The 16874-nt window shown below is 36.5% G+C and overlaps 1 protein-coding gene across 1 annotated transcript in view; it reads left to right on the forward strand.

The window, feature by feature from the left end:
- The window catches only part of CPS1 (carbamoyl-phosphate synthase 1), a 139753-nt gene that overhangs the window by 82787 nt on the left and 40092 nt on the right, over nt 1–16874 (forward strand). Inside the window, exons 22-25 of the mRNA XM_027566563.1 lie at nt 7625–7766; nt 9110–9175; nt 9644–9707; nt 11420–11601. Of these exons, the coding sequence (XP_027422364.1) occupies nt 7625–7766; nt 9110–9175; nt 9644–9707; nt 11420–11601 (454 nt within the window). The remainder of the gene's footprint in view (nt 1–7624; nt 7767–9109; nt 9176–9643; nt 9708–11419; nt 11602–16874) is intronic.

Here is a 16874-nt window from a genome sequence, read left to right on the forward strand (position 1 = left end):
GCTCTTTTGAGTGTAGCAGAGAACTTTTTATATACTAGTAAACATGGTGGCTCTGTGGTAAAGAATCTGCTTGCAATGCAGGAGATGGGTGTTTGATCACTGGGTTAGGAAGATCCTCTGGAGGAGGAAATGGCAACCCACTCCAGTATTCGTGCCTGGCAAATCCCATGGACAGAGGAGCCTGGCAGGCTACAGTCCACGGAGTCGCAAGAGAGTCAGACACTCCTGAGGGACTGAGCATACACATTCATAGGACACAATTATGAGATTATAATCCACAGTATATAAATATACCAGATTAAAAGTTATATAACAATATTTCTGGATTATTGGGATTGCTAAAGATTGGTTAAAAATGAACATAGGATTCAGGAGTTTAAAAATATTCTACTTAAAGATACCTATAATATAAATTTCTCATAGTATTTTCTTTTGTGTTTTGATTTGTTGCTCGTAATACCCTTTAAAGTGAAGTATAATTTTGTGTGTCATCAGCACTTGCAATTTTATAGCATTGTTGTGATAGTGCTAAGTGAGCCCAGATCCTAATAAATACTTTTCATACTCACATGGTTTCATATGAACATGGGATCTAATTGTTTGTCCTGGACACAAGAGAGAAAAGATTAAGGCTTTCTTTAAATCCTCTGAGGACCTCACTGCTGTACAGAAATGAAGCATGGTGCTCTCAAAAATTAAGAGAAAATAGTGCTACTTACCTGATTTCCTGGGTTTTTATCATTTTCTTTCCTAAATGCTACTGCTGGTTTTGAAAAATGTCTTTCTCATTTCTCTCAAGGAAAGAGGTAACAACCTGTCTCCTTGAAAGAAAAGATGAGAAGACAAATAACGTCTCCACTTGATTGCATTATTGAGATTGTGGCATGGGCTTGAACCCGTGAAATGCCAAAAATAATCAGTGAAGCCCTGCAGAACTCAGAAGAGAGGCTGGTGAGGGGTCTTGGAACAGAGAACATACATCTTACTCAGTTCTCTTCCCTTATGAGATTTGCTGTCATTACTGAACATCAGGCCTTCTCCGTAGCTTTTCTTAGCTCCTGCCTTTGGGGGGATTTTTTAAGAGAAGATAATAACAATTGCAAACCCATCCCATAATTGTAGGCCAGGTGGAGCACTCATTTTCACATTAGGGCCTTGTGCAATCTGGAGGGAAATTTGTTTAGTATTACTTATGAGTTGGTGGATCAGATAAAAGCCAGTCAAGTGGAAGAGAGGACTGTGTGAAGTATGTGGGCTCCCCTGGTAATTGCAATGCTGCAGGCGTTCCTCTGGTCGGGTAATAGATTTCCCCAGCTCCTCTGTGCCAGGTGAAATTTCCTCATTAAGGGGAATTTATTCCATTTCCTTTTATCATTTATTATTGAAGACTAAGTGTGAGTGGAGGAAACCTCAGAGATGACAGGCTAGAATTTTAAACAACAAGATCTACACCGGAAGTAGAAGAGAAAGAGCAGAGAGGCTTGTTTTGTTTATAAAAGGAGAGAAGGCGGGAGAGAACACTTCTCCCTCTAGAAGCTGAGCCATCCCGTCTTACGGTTAAAAGATGATGGCAGAGTGTGTGAAAGTATGATCGTCTTATTTTTAAGACTTTTTTTCCCCCTCTAAAATTTCAGACTGTCATTTTGTGCTGCTCAGGAGAGAAAAACTGAAGGTTATGAAAAGGCCAGCCTCAGAGCTGTTTGGTGTTTCTTTGTTTTATTGTTTAGATTCTATTAAGCGATATTGAAAGTGTAACCTTTAAAGAGTTTGCCCTTGAACTCCGAAAGCAAGGAAAGCTGTTAGGAGAAAGAAAAGCTGTATATGTATTTCAGAGGATACAGTTCTGAATATGGATTTAATGTGTTCATATTCATAAGAGTAAAGATAAACATAGACTTTCTAGTACACACAAATACATATAAAATAACGGAAGAGTAATTTGTTTATTGTATAGATTTTAAAACTGTGTGCTTTAGTGCAAGATGCTCCATTCTGCTGAGCACATTTCTCACTTGGTATAATGCTTTTTCAATTTACAAGATAATATAAATGGAACATTTTCTATTGAGGATTCAAAACACAGTTTTGAATTACAAATTCAAATTTTGTCTTTCTTTTAGTAATTATTCTGTTTTTAAGTTTGCTCCAAATTAAGATTTTCCTTTAAAAAAATAGAAATATGATAGCCATGTTTCTAAAATAATTTTTACCTAGCTCGATTTTAAAAGACAAATCTCATTCTGATGCAAGTTCTTTATAGCAGACAAAATGGAGGGCAGCCCAATATATGCTGATAAAGATGAGGAGCATATATCTAAATCTCCACATTGTTAAATGAGCTTTATGTTCACTTAAGATTATTCATCTTGTATCTGATTCTGAAGAGGTTTAACCTTATCTAAATCACTGGCCCAAAGCTAATGAATCGTGTCTTCAAACTGTCTCTTCTTTTATTTTATTATAATGGAACTCAAAATAAAATTTTGTATCAGAACAAGTAGGGAATGAAGTGAATTTTCTAGTGTGTGTAATGACATGCCAGCCAATCTTATGTGGTGCAGTGGATACAGTGGAGAGAGTGAACGAGGCAAATTTGGAGAGCAGCCACCTATGTCATCCTGTGGGTTAGGGACACCTCACAGAACAAGGACTCTGGTCAATACGGGAAGAAGTCTAACTCGTCTGTATCTTTGTAACTGCCATGTTGGGTCAGAATCCTCATCTCTTTTTTCAGTGAGGAGGATTGTAATGTACTTTGCACTCTTTCATGAACATGTCTAAAGAGTCGAAATTATTAACCAGTGAGGCCATGATTTCATTCATGGCCTATAGAAGACATATCACTTTGAACTCCGTAGGACTGTATCTATCCCAAATTTTCATTCAAGTTGTGATGAACATGAATATATTCATATGCCATTCCAAATTAGTACATCCTAATTTTTAAGATATGTAAAAATATCATGCTATTGATCTAGTTATTTGAATACTGAACGAAAGTTTAAAGCAATTTTTGGCTCACCAAGAAAATATTCTGAAAATCAGCTTGTGAGCTTAAAACATGCACTTTGCAGGTCTATCTTGAAGCATCTGTTTTAGAAAGTTCACCAGGTATGATTTGAGGGGGCATCTATGGAGAAATAGTTTTCACCCCTATTCTGAAACTCTGTCATTCATTATTCATTATTCTGTGTTACTGTTGCTTTTCTCAGCATCCCCCTTAAATAATGAAAACTCTCTGTGGTCGGGATGCTATGGGAGCAGTAATGATTGAGTTAGTTTTAGCTATTTTTTGCCACAAAGCTGAACACAAAATTAATTCAGTTTACTTTTGTATGCAGAGGGCCAATTTTATCAATCCACCTTTCTTTTCCTCTTCTTTTCTTTTTTTAAATTTGTTTGTTGGTAAGACTTCAATTTTATTTGGTGGGTACAGGAGGAATACTGTGTATTTGCTGGAGATGTCTTTATATGCTCTATTGGACTCTTTGGTGGGAAAGAATAAGAGGAATTATGCATATTTCAGCAATAGAAAAGACTGCATAGCTGAATGTGGATAAAACAAATGCAAATTTCTGCATCCCTAATAGAAATTTGAGGAATCTGAATGTTTTCTTTTTTGCTTGTTTGTTTAATACCATTATTTATAATTTTTATTTAAATTATTATCACAGTCTTTGAAGAATTGACTGATCCTCTATATTATAAGAAAAATAAATCATTTGAAGCAAAATAATAAAAAACTCACCAATAGGGCTAAAGATAAATATGTTACTTCTGGTTATTTTTTGACTTGAAGAACTTGCATTTCTGCTAGTCCATAGTAATAATTATAGGTGTGATGGTTCTTTTCAAGGCATGTTTCTTAGTGTGTCTGTATCCTTTTGTTCAAGGTTAGAATATAGTCATTTTAGTTAAAGTGATTGTTGATATGGTAACATGGGTTTTGCCTCAGGTAGTTTTTTGTAATAATGACGAAACGTCTAATTGAAGATTTATTTATTTTTTGCTTGTTTTTCCTTTTACTGCTATCCCACAATGATGGGAAAGTGTTCTAGCAGGTAGCTAGAAAAATCTGTGGGTAAGAATTCACTCAGTGTTATATGTACAGTGTTTCTCCATCCAACTCAAGCTTCATACCAGTGTTTATAATAAGACTGTAGATCACAGAGAAAATGTGTAGTCTTTCCTCACACAGGTAAACATGATTGAAACTGTTCAGGAAAGTCATGATTTAAAAAGAACATCATCCAAAGTTTTAATTTAGGAAAATAGTTTATTTGTCAAGCATTTCTATTTTGAGCCTGAATGCACATTTGCACATAAACAAATGAGCAATTGGTGTAGGAACATAGTCTTGGCAAGGAGAGTGGAAATATACATTTCTAAAACAAGTAGAAACAACAACAAAAAATCTTTTCTCTGCTTTTGTCTGGAACTTTTTTTTTAAACTAAAAGCAAATGCCATCAGTTTGAGTGTTTCAAGGGCCCTCAGAAGCTCATCAGTCACCTTCACCTGTTGGGTAAAACTTTTCCAGACTTCCCCAGTGGAAAACTGAAAGTCAAAATCACTCAGTTGTGTCCAACTCTTTGTGACCCCATGGATTATACAGTCTATGGAATTCTCCAGACCAGAATACTGGAGTGGGTAGCCTTTGCCTTCTCCAGGGGATCGTCCCAACCCAGGGATTGAACCCAGGTCTCTCATATTGCAGGTGGATTCTTTACCAGCTGAGCCACAAGGGAAGCCCAAGAATACTGGAGTGGGTAGCCTATCCCTTCTCCAGTGGATCTTCCTGGTCCAGGAATCAAACCAGGGTCTCCTGCATTGCAGGTGGATTCTTTACCGGTAGACTGGAGCTATCAGGGAATACCTTCCCAGTGGAAGTTGGGAGCATTTCCTCTGAACCACATCATCTTCTTGTGTGCATTTATCTCATAGTACCTCTCACTGTGGTATCAGAGAAATAGCGATTCATTTGCCTGGTAATATACTCTCAGCTCCATAAATGTAGAGATATGATATTTTAATCTCTCCATCATTAAAATACATGGGACAGAGTTCTGATACACGGAGCAGTTGTTCACCAAGTGTTAAAGAACTAATGAAGGAATGACAGTTAGTGTTGCTCAACCTTCACAATCCATAATTCCCTACTAACTTGGATTTCCAACAACAAATCCTCTGTAAGTTTGTATATGCCCTGCCATGCCCATTGCTTCCTCACATTATTGCAGACACAGTGCCCTTGCCTTGTCAACCCTTTTTTTCCGTATAAACCTGAATTTACTTGATGGCTCTGTATTCATCCCTCCACTGCCATATTAGTTCTCAAGTACAACCACTCACACGGTTATCTCTCTTCTCTGACCTCACATTGCATTACATAGCTTATTTCTCCATAAAAGGTTTGGAATCACTATTACTGCATCGTCTCAAATACTATTTTGTATCTTCTTGAGCATCATTGTCTGGTAGAATTTTCTGTGATGATAAAATATCCTGTAATCTACAAGTGGATTACAGGATACTTTATCCTATAATCTACTCTGTCCAACATAGTAGCCACTTGCCTGTATGGCTACTGAGCACTTGAAATGTGAGTAGTGAAAGTGTAGCTCTGAATAATTTAAAAAAATTTAAGCCAATGAATATCTGAATTTAAGCAGTTGTGTGTGGCTAGTGGCTGCCATCTTGGCTGGCATAGTTCTAGTTAGCACAGTGCTTGGCACATAATAAATAATACTTAATAGGCAGGTTGTGTTTAGAAATTTGGCAGGAAAATGTGTTGTTCTGGGGAGAATGCTTATCAAATACTTGGGAAGTTTAAGAAATCAAAATGAAATAGGAAAAAAGAAATTAAATTCATTAGGAGAAATAATAGATTTGAGAGAGAGAAGAGAAAATAGGTCCCACTGAGAAAGCGAATTGACTAGGAACTGCTGAAGCTTCAGAAATCCAAACTAACACTGATGTACAAAAGCTAGAGAAATAGTTATTAAATGTACCAGCTTGATTCTTTCTTCTGTGAACTCAAAATATGAATTAATTAAATTAAGAAGATTGAAGGATAGAATGAACAAAATGCAGTATTTAATTCAATCATACTCTATTAGCAGAATTTTGATGAAAATGTTTTATTTATTATTACATCTTCTGACAAAAACTTTTATATTTTAATTTCATTGTATTGACTATAAAACTGTTATAATTGAATTTTATTGTATCGACTACTGCTTGAAACAGCTTGGCGGTAGCTATTTGGTTAGAGATGCTTTTGTAGTATTTAATTCTTCTGTACCTCAACCCTTTGAAAATTATTTTGTGTACATTTGAATTCTAGTTACAAGTATATTTCAATAGCTTCTTTTTCATGTAAAGTAAAAATGCTCTAGAATTACAGTTTCCTTCATTCATGTAATAAATATTATTGAATGCTTTCTGTGAGCCAGACAGTGAGCTAGGCTTTGGGAATAATCTGGTAGATGAGACAAATATATTCTTTGCCCTCCTGGAACTTGAATCTAGCAGGAAAAATGTCTGGATACTTAAGAAAAACTAAGAAACATTAAAAATATCAGGAGATAATGACATGCTAAAGAATATCATTCCAACTATGCCCCTGGCTCCAACAAGAGTCAGTTAAAGGTCCAGAAAGATCCATGTTGGTTAGGGCAGACTAAGAAGGCTTAGAGGATGAGCCTTGGCTTTAGCTGACCTATGAGGCATGGCTGGGATTTGGAGAGAGGACAGGTAGGTGATGGGAATGTTAAAGGCGTTACTGGTGAGAGACATAATGTGAATGGTGTCTACACTGTGGAAATCATCATGGGACAGTGAGGAGACAAATCTGGTTTGAGTGGAAAATAATATCAAAATCACAGAACTATCTTCTCAACACAGAGAGATATATGACACTAGTAAATAGAGATAGTTTATGAAGAGGACACCCAGCCCAATGCCATGTTGGGATGCCTAGGTGGAGAAATTCTCAAAGCCCATAAAGACCTGGAGCACAGGTCAGACACAGGAGAAGGGGCTGTGAATTTGGGGATTATCAACTAGTTATGTAGGATAACTGGTCATTATGAGCCAATGGCAGTGGCTAAATTTAGGAAGGGAGAGAAAGTAGCCAGATGTAAGCAGGCATTGGAGGACAGAGCCGTAGAGAATAAACAGTAAAGTGTTGTTGTAATAAAGTAGGGTGAGAAGCAACTTATTGCCAGAGACATATATTTTTAAGGAATGAAACATCAAAAGGATCACATGCTGACAGACTGCGAAGGTGAGAATTAAGAAAGTGCTCTTGGGTTTAGAAGGTCCTGACTATTTTTGAAAGAACAAATTCATTAGGACAGTAGATGCAGAAGCCACTTTTCAGGAAATAAGAGAAGAGGATATATAGGGTGGGGGTGGGAAACCACGTGTTTGAGAAAGCTGGCACTGCTAATGGCACCTCATAGAGCCTAGACCACTTAGTGGGTTATTTGTGTATTTTTAAAAGTCAGCAGACCTACTTGGAAAGTTGGAAAATAAGGAGACTGGTGATTTCAAAATTGACTAGTTCACTGCTTCTTACTGTGTCTGGTCTAAACTTGAATTCTCTTTTTCATTAAATCCTAGTGAGTCCATTACAGAAGAAACCCTGAAAAAGGCAAAGGAGATTGGGTTCTCAGACAAGCAGATTTCAAAATGCCTCGGGCTGACTGAGGCCCAGACAAGAGAGCTGAGGTTAAAGAAAAACATTCATCCTTGGGTTAAACAGGTAAAGGAATAAAGGAATTTTTCTTTCTTCCTAGGATTCCACGGGTAAAATATGGGCACCAATCACAGAGCCATTTTTAATAGAAAGAGGTGGAATTCGAAAGTGAATTTACTTGTTCAACCGATGCACATGACGTCACTTGTTTTATTCAGCATGGGATTGATTTATGATTTAAAGGGGAAAGGATGTAGGGGCATTGGGATGTAGAAGGAAGAGTGAGGACATGATTTTCTTGGCCTGAATGAAAAAAACTTAAAATGACCTCTCCTCTACTTTTTGACCCGTGTGCAAATATATCAGTAGTAAGAGAAATCCTTAGTGTAATAGAAGGGCTTGAAATGCCCTAGTGTAGTGGCTGACTCTCTTGAAAAGAATAGTTATCTCTTTTGGCACTGACTTTTTACAGGGTAATACTTTATTTTAAGTGCCCTATCATTATGGTTCATTTAGTATTCATTGTGATAGGGCTGGGCATAATGAGCTCATCTAGTATTCATGACAATCACACTAGAACTTTCATAGGTGTACCGTTGTGATTCTTTTTGGCCTTTAGGAGAAGAGATGCTTTGGCTTAAAGTACCACCAGCTGGTTTTTGTCCTTTAAAATCATTGGCTTTTCCCTGTGTGCTCAGGGGGCACACACATAACCTTAGGTCTGGGACTTGATGCTGAATATTTTCTACTCAGCAATTATTATCTTTCTTCCTTCTCACTTGCCTTACATTAGTTTGCCCTGTTGGCCCCAAAATCTTGCTCACTAAGCTGAGCTCCTGGCCCTTGAGAGCTGAATTGATTTACTTTCCCCAAATATGTTCAATGAGATCTAGTCCCCTTCCCTACTTGTCTATGCTTTGTGGTATTTAAGTCATCCCATTGCGCAGTGCCATAGGTAACTTCAGTCCTATGCATTAATCTGCAAACCAAAGACATCCATATATATAGATCATTTTGTTCTGGTTTTATGTTTTATTTGTAATTGCTTAAGACAGATGGTTGGGTAAGTTTTCCTGGTAACCAGTTGACTATATGAGCATTTTCTTGTGTTCTTGAGAGCTAATACATAGTAATCTGATACTCTGTAATGTGTATTGTCATTCATTGCCCAAGAGATAGCTAAATCATATTGTTTTTTTCTCTGCTCTCCCTGCTATAATTAGAAAGCAACTGGATGATACATACATTTTTCTTGTCTTTCTATTTGATAGAAATGGGCATTAAAGGAATATGAATGCAGAACCAAAAACAAAATTCATGACCTTCTTGAAAAAAATTGTATTAAAGGGGAATAAAAATCCACATGTATGTGTGTATTTATTTTACATATGTATTTATTTCTCTTTCAGATTGATACACTGGCTGCAGAATACCCATCAGTAACAAACTACCTCTATGTTACCTACAATGGTCAGGTAAGAACTGCCAAAGTTCTGTAATGCAGAAAGCTCTACATTGAGTAGATGGTCTATTTACTAGTATATTTAGTAAATAAAAATGACATCATTTGAATTGAATGTGATGATGTACTTTTGTACTCAGTCTTTTAAGAACTGCCTTAAGATGATGAAATAAAACAAGTGGAGAGATAAAGATAATGGTTACATGATTGACACAACATTATAAATTAATAAAAAAAGACTGGTGACATAAACATAAAATTATACTGTATTCTCATGGCTAACTGAAAATACTGAATACTTTTTTTTACAAATAAGTAGGGTTTATATAACATTTTATACTTATGGATTCCCAAAGACTAATAGAAGATGCATATAAACAAGAGAAAGAATGAGAAAGACACACTCAAAGGCATGACACAGTTGAATTAGAGGGAAGAATAACATAATAATTGCCATTATCTTCCTTTTTCTCCCCCTTAGGAGCATGATATCAATTTTGATGATCATGGAATGATGGTGCTGGGCTGTGGTCCATATCACATTGGTAAAGTGATAATTTATATTTACATAGAACTTTTCAGTTTATATAGTACTTTTCACATATGTTAATTCCATTATTCTAAGAACTATGTAAAGTAAAAGCTGTCAAAATAAAAATTTTACAAATTAGGAAACAGAGGTTCAGAGCCATGTATCCCAATGTATATAGCTATTAAATGAAAGAAGTAGGACTCAAATGTAGGTCTCAACCACAAATTCCATCTCCTTCCCTTTTACCTTGTTATCTCTTTTTCATTTTCATTCTCATGAGCTAAACTTAGCCTCTTACTGGGGTTGGGGAGTGAATTACACTTTAACTTTTTATCTTCCTGCATAATTTTTCACCAAGATCTGTATTTGTTCAATAACTTTATACATAAAAGAGTAATCATTTTTGTAGATCCAATGTCTGACCTAACATATGACATGGGTTGACATCAGATGCAAAGAGCTCATCTCATTGAGACCCAGGAAGAGTATCACATAGTTTAATTAAGACATTCTCACCAGAATTTGTTGTATTTCTCCCAGTCACTTAAAATTAGATATTTAATAACAAATCAAGATCTATTACAGTTACAAAGTATATATTTAAATAGATGTTTCTTAGCAAGTATATCTAACATCTAGCCTCTGCAAGGTGTTCTAATATGGAAATGATGAAACATATGATTTAAATGTATTTTAAACATAGAGTTTATTACAGTTTTTACAATTAAGTGTTTCAGGAAGTGTTAGTTTGCCAATTTTTGGCCAAGCCTTAAAGTAGGCCAAAAGTGTTTATACCTTTGCCACTCTATCTTATGCTTAAATAGCTTGGACACCTTCACCAGGACCTACCCTTCTCTAAACCTTTCTTCTTTCCTTTTCAAATTTCACCTAATTTATGCAACCATTCTACATTACTTTAGGGTCTAAGAAAGATTAGCTGAGCTAATAATCAAGTGTGTACTTAATTGATAGTGAGATTTAACATGCTACTATATTTGGACAACTTATTATGCTGACAAGCATTTTTAGGAGACAAAATCCTAATGCAAAGGATTAGTACAAATCCCTGAACTTCAGTTCTATGGCATCCCAGTAGAGGTGATATTTTGAGGCATTTAGGCCATTATTATACATCAAATCACTTCCTAGAAGGTCACTCACTCTGCATGGGGTGGCCTTGCCAAGCTTAAAAGGATATGCTTGGAAAGGCCAGGACTTTCCAATCAATCAAGACATGTCAGAGCTGCAAGGCACCTCAGGGATCATTGGGTTTGGCTCTCAGACAGCAGGGTAAGTGGAAGGACTTAAACAAGAACTCAAGTGTTCTGATCACAAACTTTATTATGTGTGCTGAGGTCAATATGTTCACTTTGAGTTTCTTTTCAGTAAACGAGGTTTGTAAAAATTATTATTATAATTCTCCTCCATTAACTTTGAGGTTCTGAATGTTCCAAATATGGAGATTACCTCTTGCAGAACTTAGTATACAAAGCAAGCCAACCCGTCGTTGTGGTTTAACGAGTCCCTGTTTTTCCTACTAATAATATAGTAGGAAATAGTATGCATAATATCAATAGATCTGACATTTATATTTCGGAAAAAAATTGAATTGAAAGGGCATTAGCTCCCTTAGCATTGACTGACTGGCAATATATGTCTGCTTCTCTTTGTGTTATAGCTTCAGGCTTCTCTTCCCCTCTCTCCCCAATTTCATTGTCTCTGTAGGTAGCAGCGTGGAATTTGATTGGTGTGCTGTCTCCAGTATCCGCACATTGCGTCAGCTTGGCAAGAAGACAGTGGTGGTGAATTGTAACCCTGAGACCGTGAGCACAGACTTTGATGAGTGTGACAAATTGTACTTTGAAGAGTTGTCTTTGGAAAGAATCCTAGACATCTACCATCAGGAGGTAAGAAAGAAAAAAAAAGGAAAAAAAAAAGAATAAAAATATATACAATGCATACTGTATATACGTGTATCCATGTATGTAGATTTATATTGCAAGTTACCTTCAGAGAAAGAGCTTCTGGTGTCTTCCATTGTCTAATTTTGTAATGAAACTCTGAAAAATAATCACCCCAGCCTTAGATTCTTGAGGCCGTGGCACAGAGTAATTCTTTTTCATATAAAATACACCTTTTCTTTCTCAGCATTCCATCTATATTGAAAATTCTTCTTGGTAACATGTGCCAGACACATACTAATTAGCATAAGACAGCCCCGATAGATATTTTGTAAAGCCATTTAATTGATCATGTAGACCCACGATAAGAAGCCTCTCTTTAGTTCACATCCTGTTGTGGTTTAATGATGACCACTTCTCAGAGGAGACAGGTTAGTCATTCACAAAAGACTGGTTAATTCTTTGTGCTACAGATGAAGCTGTTAGTCTTCAGTGTAAAAATCAATGAGTTCATTCTAAATGATTTTGGTAGCATTATAGCCTTCTCTTCTACTTCCACTCCAATATTATAGAGTGTATCTTCACTGTGGATTTATATGATCCTAGGTTAACAAGTTAGTTTACAATTAAAAAAATGCCTACTTGAAAATTTTAGTCATGCCTTTTGATGCTGTTATAATTAATTAACCATCCCTATGTACAAAATATGGTCACTTAAGGAAAAAACAATTAACTTGGAGCCACAAGACTTAAATTTTTGACTTGAAAATTCGTTGATTTGTGCCAGTTACTTAAATCCTCTGTGCTTCATCTTTGTTATTTTTGTTAATGAATCATATGAGTGTTAAAACATGGTACATGTAGGTTTTGTGATGGTAACATAGATTTGTGGTTGAGATCGCATTGTCGAGTATAAAGTATAGTGTTAGAACAATGTGATGATTTTATTACTGTGAAAAGAAATAGACAAATTTAGGATTAATATATCATCATAGTTTTCTATTTAGGCCTGTCCTACTAATCTTTTAATATAATGAAACGAAACCATTAGGTACGGATTCCCAGGTGGCTAAGTGGTGAAGAATTTGCCTGCCACTGCAGGAGATGAGGGTTTGAACCCTGGGTCAGGAAGATCTCCTAGAGGAGGAAATAGCAACCGACTCCAGTATTCATGTCTAAAAAATCCCATGGACAGAGGAACCTGGCAGGCTACGGTCCATAGGGTCGCAAAGAGTTGGACACAACTGCACACAGCACACAAACCATTAGGTAGACTATACACAATTTTCAGTTCTTTCACTGACCAGATTTTTCTCATAATTTCTTTATTCATTTTAGATAAACTGGTGGGGATCAAAGCAAGTACATATTCTACAAATATTTCTTGAGTATCTTTTAAAACTCAGGTTCAGCAAGATCAGTTCAGTTCAGTCACTTAGTCATGTCCAGCTCTCTGCGACCCCCATGGAGTGCAGCATGCCAGATCTCCCTGTCCATCACCAACTCCTGGAGTTTACTCAAACTCGTCTCCATTGACTCAGTGATGCCATCCAACTATCTCATCCTCTGTCATCCCCTTCTCCTCCCGCCCTCAATCTTTCCCAGTATCAGGGTCTTTTCCAATGAGTTAGCTCCTTCGCATCAGGTGGCCAAAGTATTGGAGTTTCAGTTTCAGCATCTGTCCTTCCAATGAACATTCAGGACTGATTTCCTTTAGAATGGACTGGTGGATCTCTTTGCTATCCAAGGGACTTTTAAGAGTCTTCTCCAACACTACAGTTAAAAAGCATCAATTCTTCAGTGCTCAGCTTTATTTATAGTCCAACTCTCACATCCATACATGACTACTGGAAAGGCCATAGCTTTGACTAGATGGATCTTTGTTGGAAAAGTAATGTCTCTGCTTTTTAATATGCTGTCTAGGTTAGTCATAACTTTTCTTCCAAGGAGCAAATGTCTTTTAATTTCATGGCTGCAGTCACCATCTGCAGTGATTTTGGAGCCCCAAAGAATAAAGTCTGTCACTGTTTCCCCATCCATTTGCCATGAAATGATGGGAACAGATGCCATGATCTTAGTTTTCTGAATGTTGAATTTTAAGCCAACTTTTTCACTCTCCTTTTTCACTTTTATCAGGAGGCTCTTTAGTTCTTCTTTGCTTTCTGCCATAGGGGAGAAATATTCAGGGAAGATAGAGAGCTGTAAAACCAGGTCCTTACCTTTGAGACATTGAAATAAAACTGGGATTAATGACATAATATCTGAAAAGTTACATAATTATTAAAAAATATTAACAAGCATTATAAGTGATAGTGGCAGGCATTTAACATGTAGTTAATGATTTCTGTATGAAGTGGTTTAAGGAAAGATGAAAAACTTCTATAGTTGCCTTTGTACATATGAATGCTAATGAAGTCCTTTTATAATTGAATTCAGTATGATAGAAATAAATAAACTGGCCCTTATTTGAAGCTAAATTTTTTTTTTTAGTGCCACTACATATACTGAGGTAATTTTAAATGTTGTGTTGAAGACTATAAGAACAGTATACCATTGATATATTCTTTATGCTACCCTACAAGAAATGTGATTTTAATATATCACATGCACATATCAGGCACATATGTATGTATATTTGTGTATATGTTTCCTTGTATAAGGTTGTTATGTATCTCCTCACAGCAGGCTTTACAGGCATTGTCTCTCGTAACGGGTGTGCATCAACCTTCAGGAGGCTGCCCTTGTTCGACCTTGGATGTCCCTAGTGATCAGGAAAGCACTGAAGCATTCAGTAGTAAATTTGAAGAAAATTGGAAGCACGTCTAATCTTATTTAAAAGCACACATCTGAGTCACTTAGAAGGGCAATAGGCTTTCCCAAGGATACATAGCTACATGGGATGATAGAAAATATGATAGGTCCCTTGGTCCAGGTCACTTGGTCGAGTTCAGGACCAAGCTTGTTTCCATGGCATCAAAGGAGCACCTCGAAAGAAAACCTTAAAGGGAAGTCAGAAAAGTGATGTGCCCTGTGAGAAAAGCAGGCTGCTTTGGAGGGACGTCTGGATCAGAAGTTGAGTGAGAGAGGATGCTAGAAATGCTGAAATCTCCTTCCCACTTCTTTTTTTTTTTAAATAGAAAAATTTGTAGTGATATATCCCTTTAGCTTCAGGCATTATTTTTGTAGTTGTAAAGGGCAACCCTTTAAACTGAAGTCATTAATTCCTTATGATTGTATTCATGGATTCTGTTCCCTGAGAAGAGCTTTGCATTTTTATTTTTTATGTTTTGGTGTGTGAGTGTGGAGAAGAGCCAAGACATTGAGAAGTGGGTGTCTGCCATCTATAAAGCTTCCCAGGTGGTGCTAGTGGTAAAGAACCTGCCTGCCAATGCAGAAGACTAAGAGACATGGGTTCAATCCCTGGGTCAGAAGATCCCCTGGAGAAGGGCAAGCCAACCCAGTCAAGCATTCTTGCCTAGAGAATCCCCACGGATAAAGGATCCTGGGGGACTACAAAGACTAGGACACTGCTGAAGTGATTCAGCACGCCATCTACATGGCTTTGATGGATGATATTTTTAGCCTGGTTCAGTTTTGTTTAGGACACTCCTTAAAAAGGAAAAAGATGTTCTCAAATTATATTGAGGTACATGAGTTGAAAATGATTACTTTGTTTATAGAAGTGCTAACACTGATCTTCTCTTTTATTAGTGTGCTCAGTCACACAGTCTTGTCCAACTCTTTGAAATCCCATGGACTGTAGCCTGCCAGGCTCCTCCATCCATGAAATTTTTTAGGCAAGAATACTGGAGTGGGTTGCAATTTCCTATTCCAAGGGATCTTCCCAAGTCAGGGAGCAAGCCCATGTCTCTTGCATCTCCTGAATAAGTAGATGGATTTTTTACCACTGCACCATCTAGGAAGCCCCTTTTTAAATTAGATCTATTGTTAGATCTGTTTCCCTGGGCTGCTGCTGCTGCTGCTAAATTGCTTCAGTTGTTATGGGTTATGCAATAATCTTTATAGACTATGATGATAAGGGAGACTCTCACAGATCCTTTCTAACTTCACATTTCCCTTTCTTTCTTTGGAGACTCATGGTTTGAAAAGTTATAAGCAAAGCACATTTATTTTCTTTTACTTCCAAACCCTATTTAGGACCCATTTCTTAATTCTGCTCATTAAAAAACAGGTTGAGTTTAAAAATTCAGGCAACATGTTTGACACTTTATTATGTCCTGTCTGATTTGAGTCCTGATTATGTATTTTTTTTCTTTTACAATGTATAATTTACTGGATCATACCCTATAAAGATGTACTCTGCTTAATTATTTAATTCTCCTATTTTTAACACCTGATGCCATATGTATTGGAGAAGGACATGGCAACCCACTCCAGTATTCTTGCCTGGAGAATCCTGTGGACAGAGGAGCCTGGCGGGTTACAGTCAGCAAATGGGTTACGGGATTGGAAATAGTCAGACACGACTGAGCAACTAAGCACATCATATGCATAATAGACAGTGGTACCTCTGTATCACAGCTTGAATTAAGTGAATGAAAGAGTGACAGCCATGAATTAGTGATAGACAAAACACCTTAGGGAATGGATCACTCTAAACTAGAACTGGGTTTCACTCCTAGCAATTGGTTTCATTGCAATTAAATCTTAAGATTCTGTCTGAAATGTTACAAATGTTTTACTAAAATGTGAATTACTGAAATATAATGCATGTGCAACCTCACTGATGGATGTATAAATAATGAAGATGTAAATTAGAGAAAATACATGAAATTACAAAAATCAGGGCTATTTTTTGGTGAAGTAAATGGTATATCTGTTAGTAAGACAAACTTTCTTATATTGCATTCTGTCTATATTAAAACATTTAATTTGTCTGTAAAATAAGGACTGACCTAAGTGATTAATATATAAAAGAAACTGAAATGATCTGAAATACATTTGAAGTATTTTCTGTTAATTCCTCACCACTAAAAATAAATTTGTGGTGTGATTTCAGCTTAAAAATTATTGCAGAAATATTTTTGTAAGGTGATGCCTTAGCTTCATGATATCAGGTTTAAAAACTAGGAAACTAAGCTACAAACAAGTTTAGGTAAGATCAGTAGAACTTTGGGAGCCTAGTGGAATTATTTTAGGCCTAACATATTTAGAAATCTGTGAAACAAATCTGCATTTTAGAATATTTTGCTTCAGTAAATTACTTGAAATTAAGTGTAAGTGATTGTATATGATATTAATTCATCTGTGTAGATACC

The sequence above is a fragment of the Bos indicus x Bos taurus genome, chromosome 2 (genome assembly GCF_003369695.1).
Source record: "Bos indicus x Bos taurus breed Angus x Brahman F1 hybrid chromosome 2, Bos_hybrid_MaternalHap_v2.0, whole genome shotgun sequence".
NCBI lineage: Eukaryota > Metazoa > Chordata > Mammalia > Artiodactyla > Bovidae > Bos > Bos indicus x Bos taurus.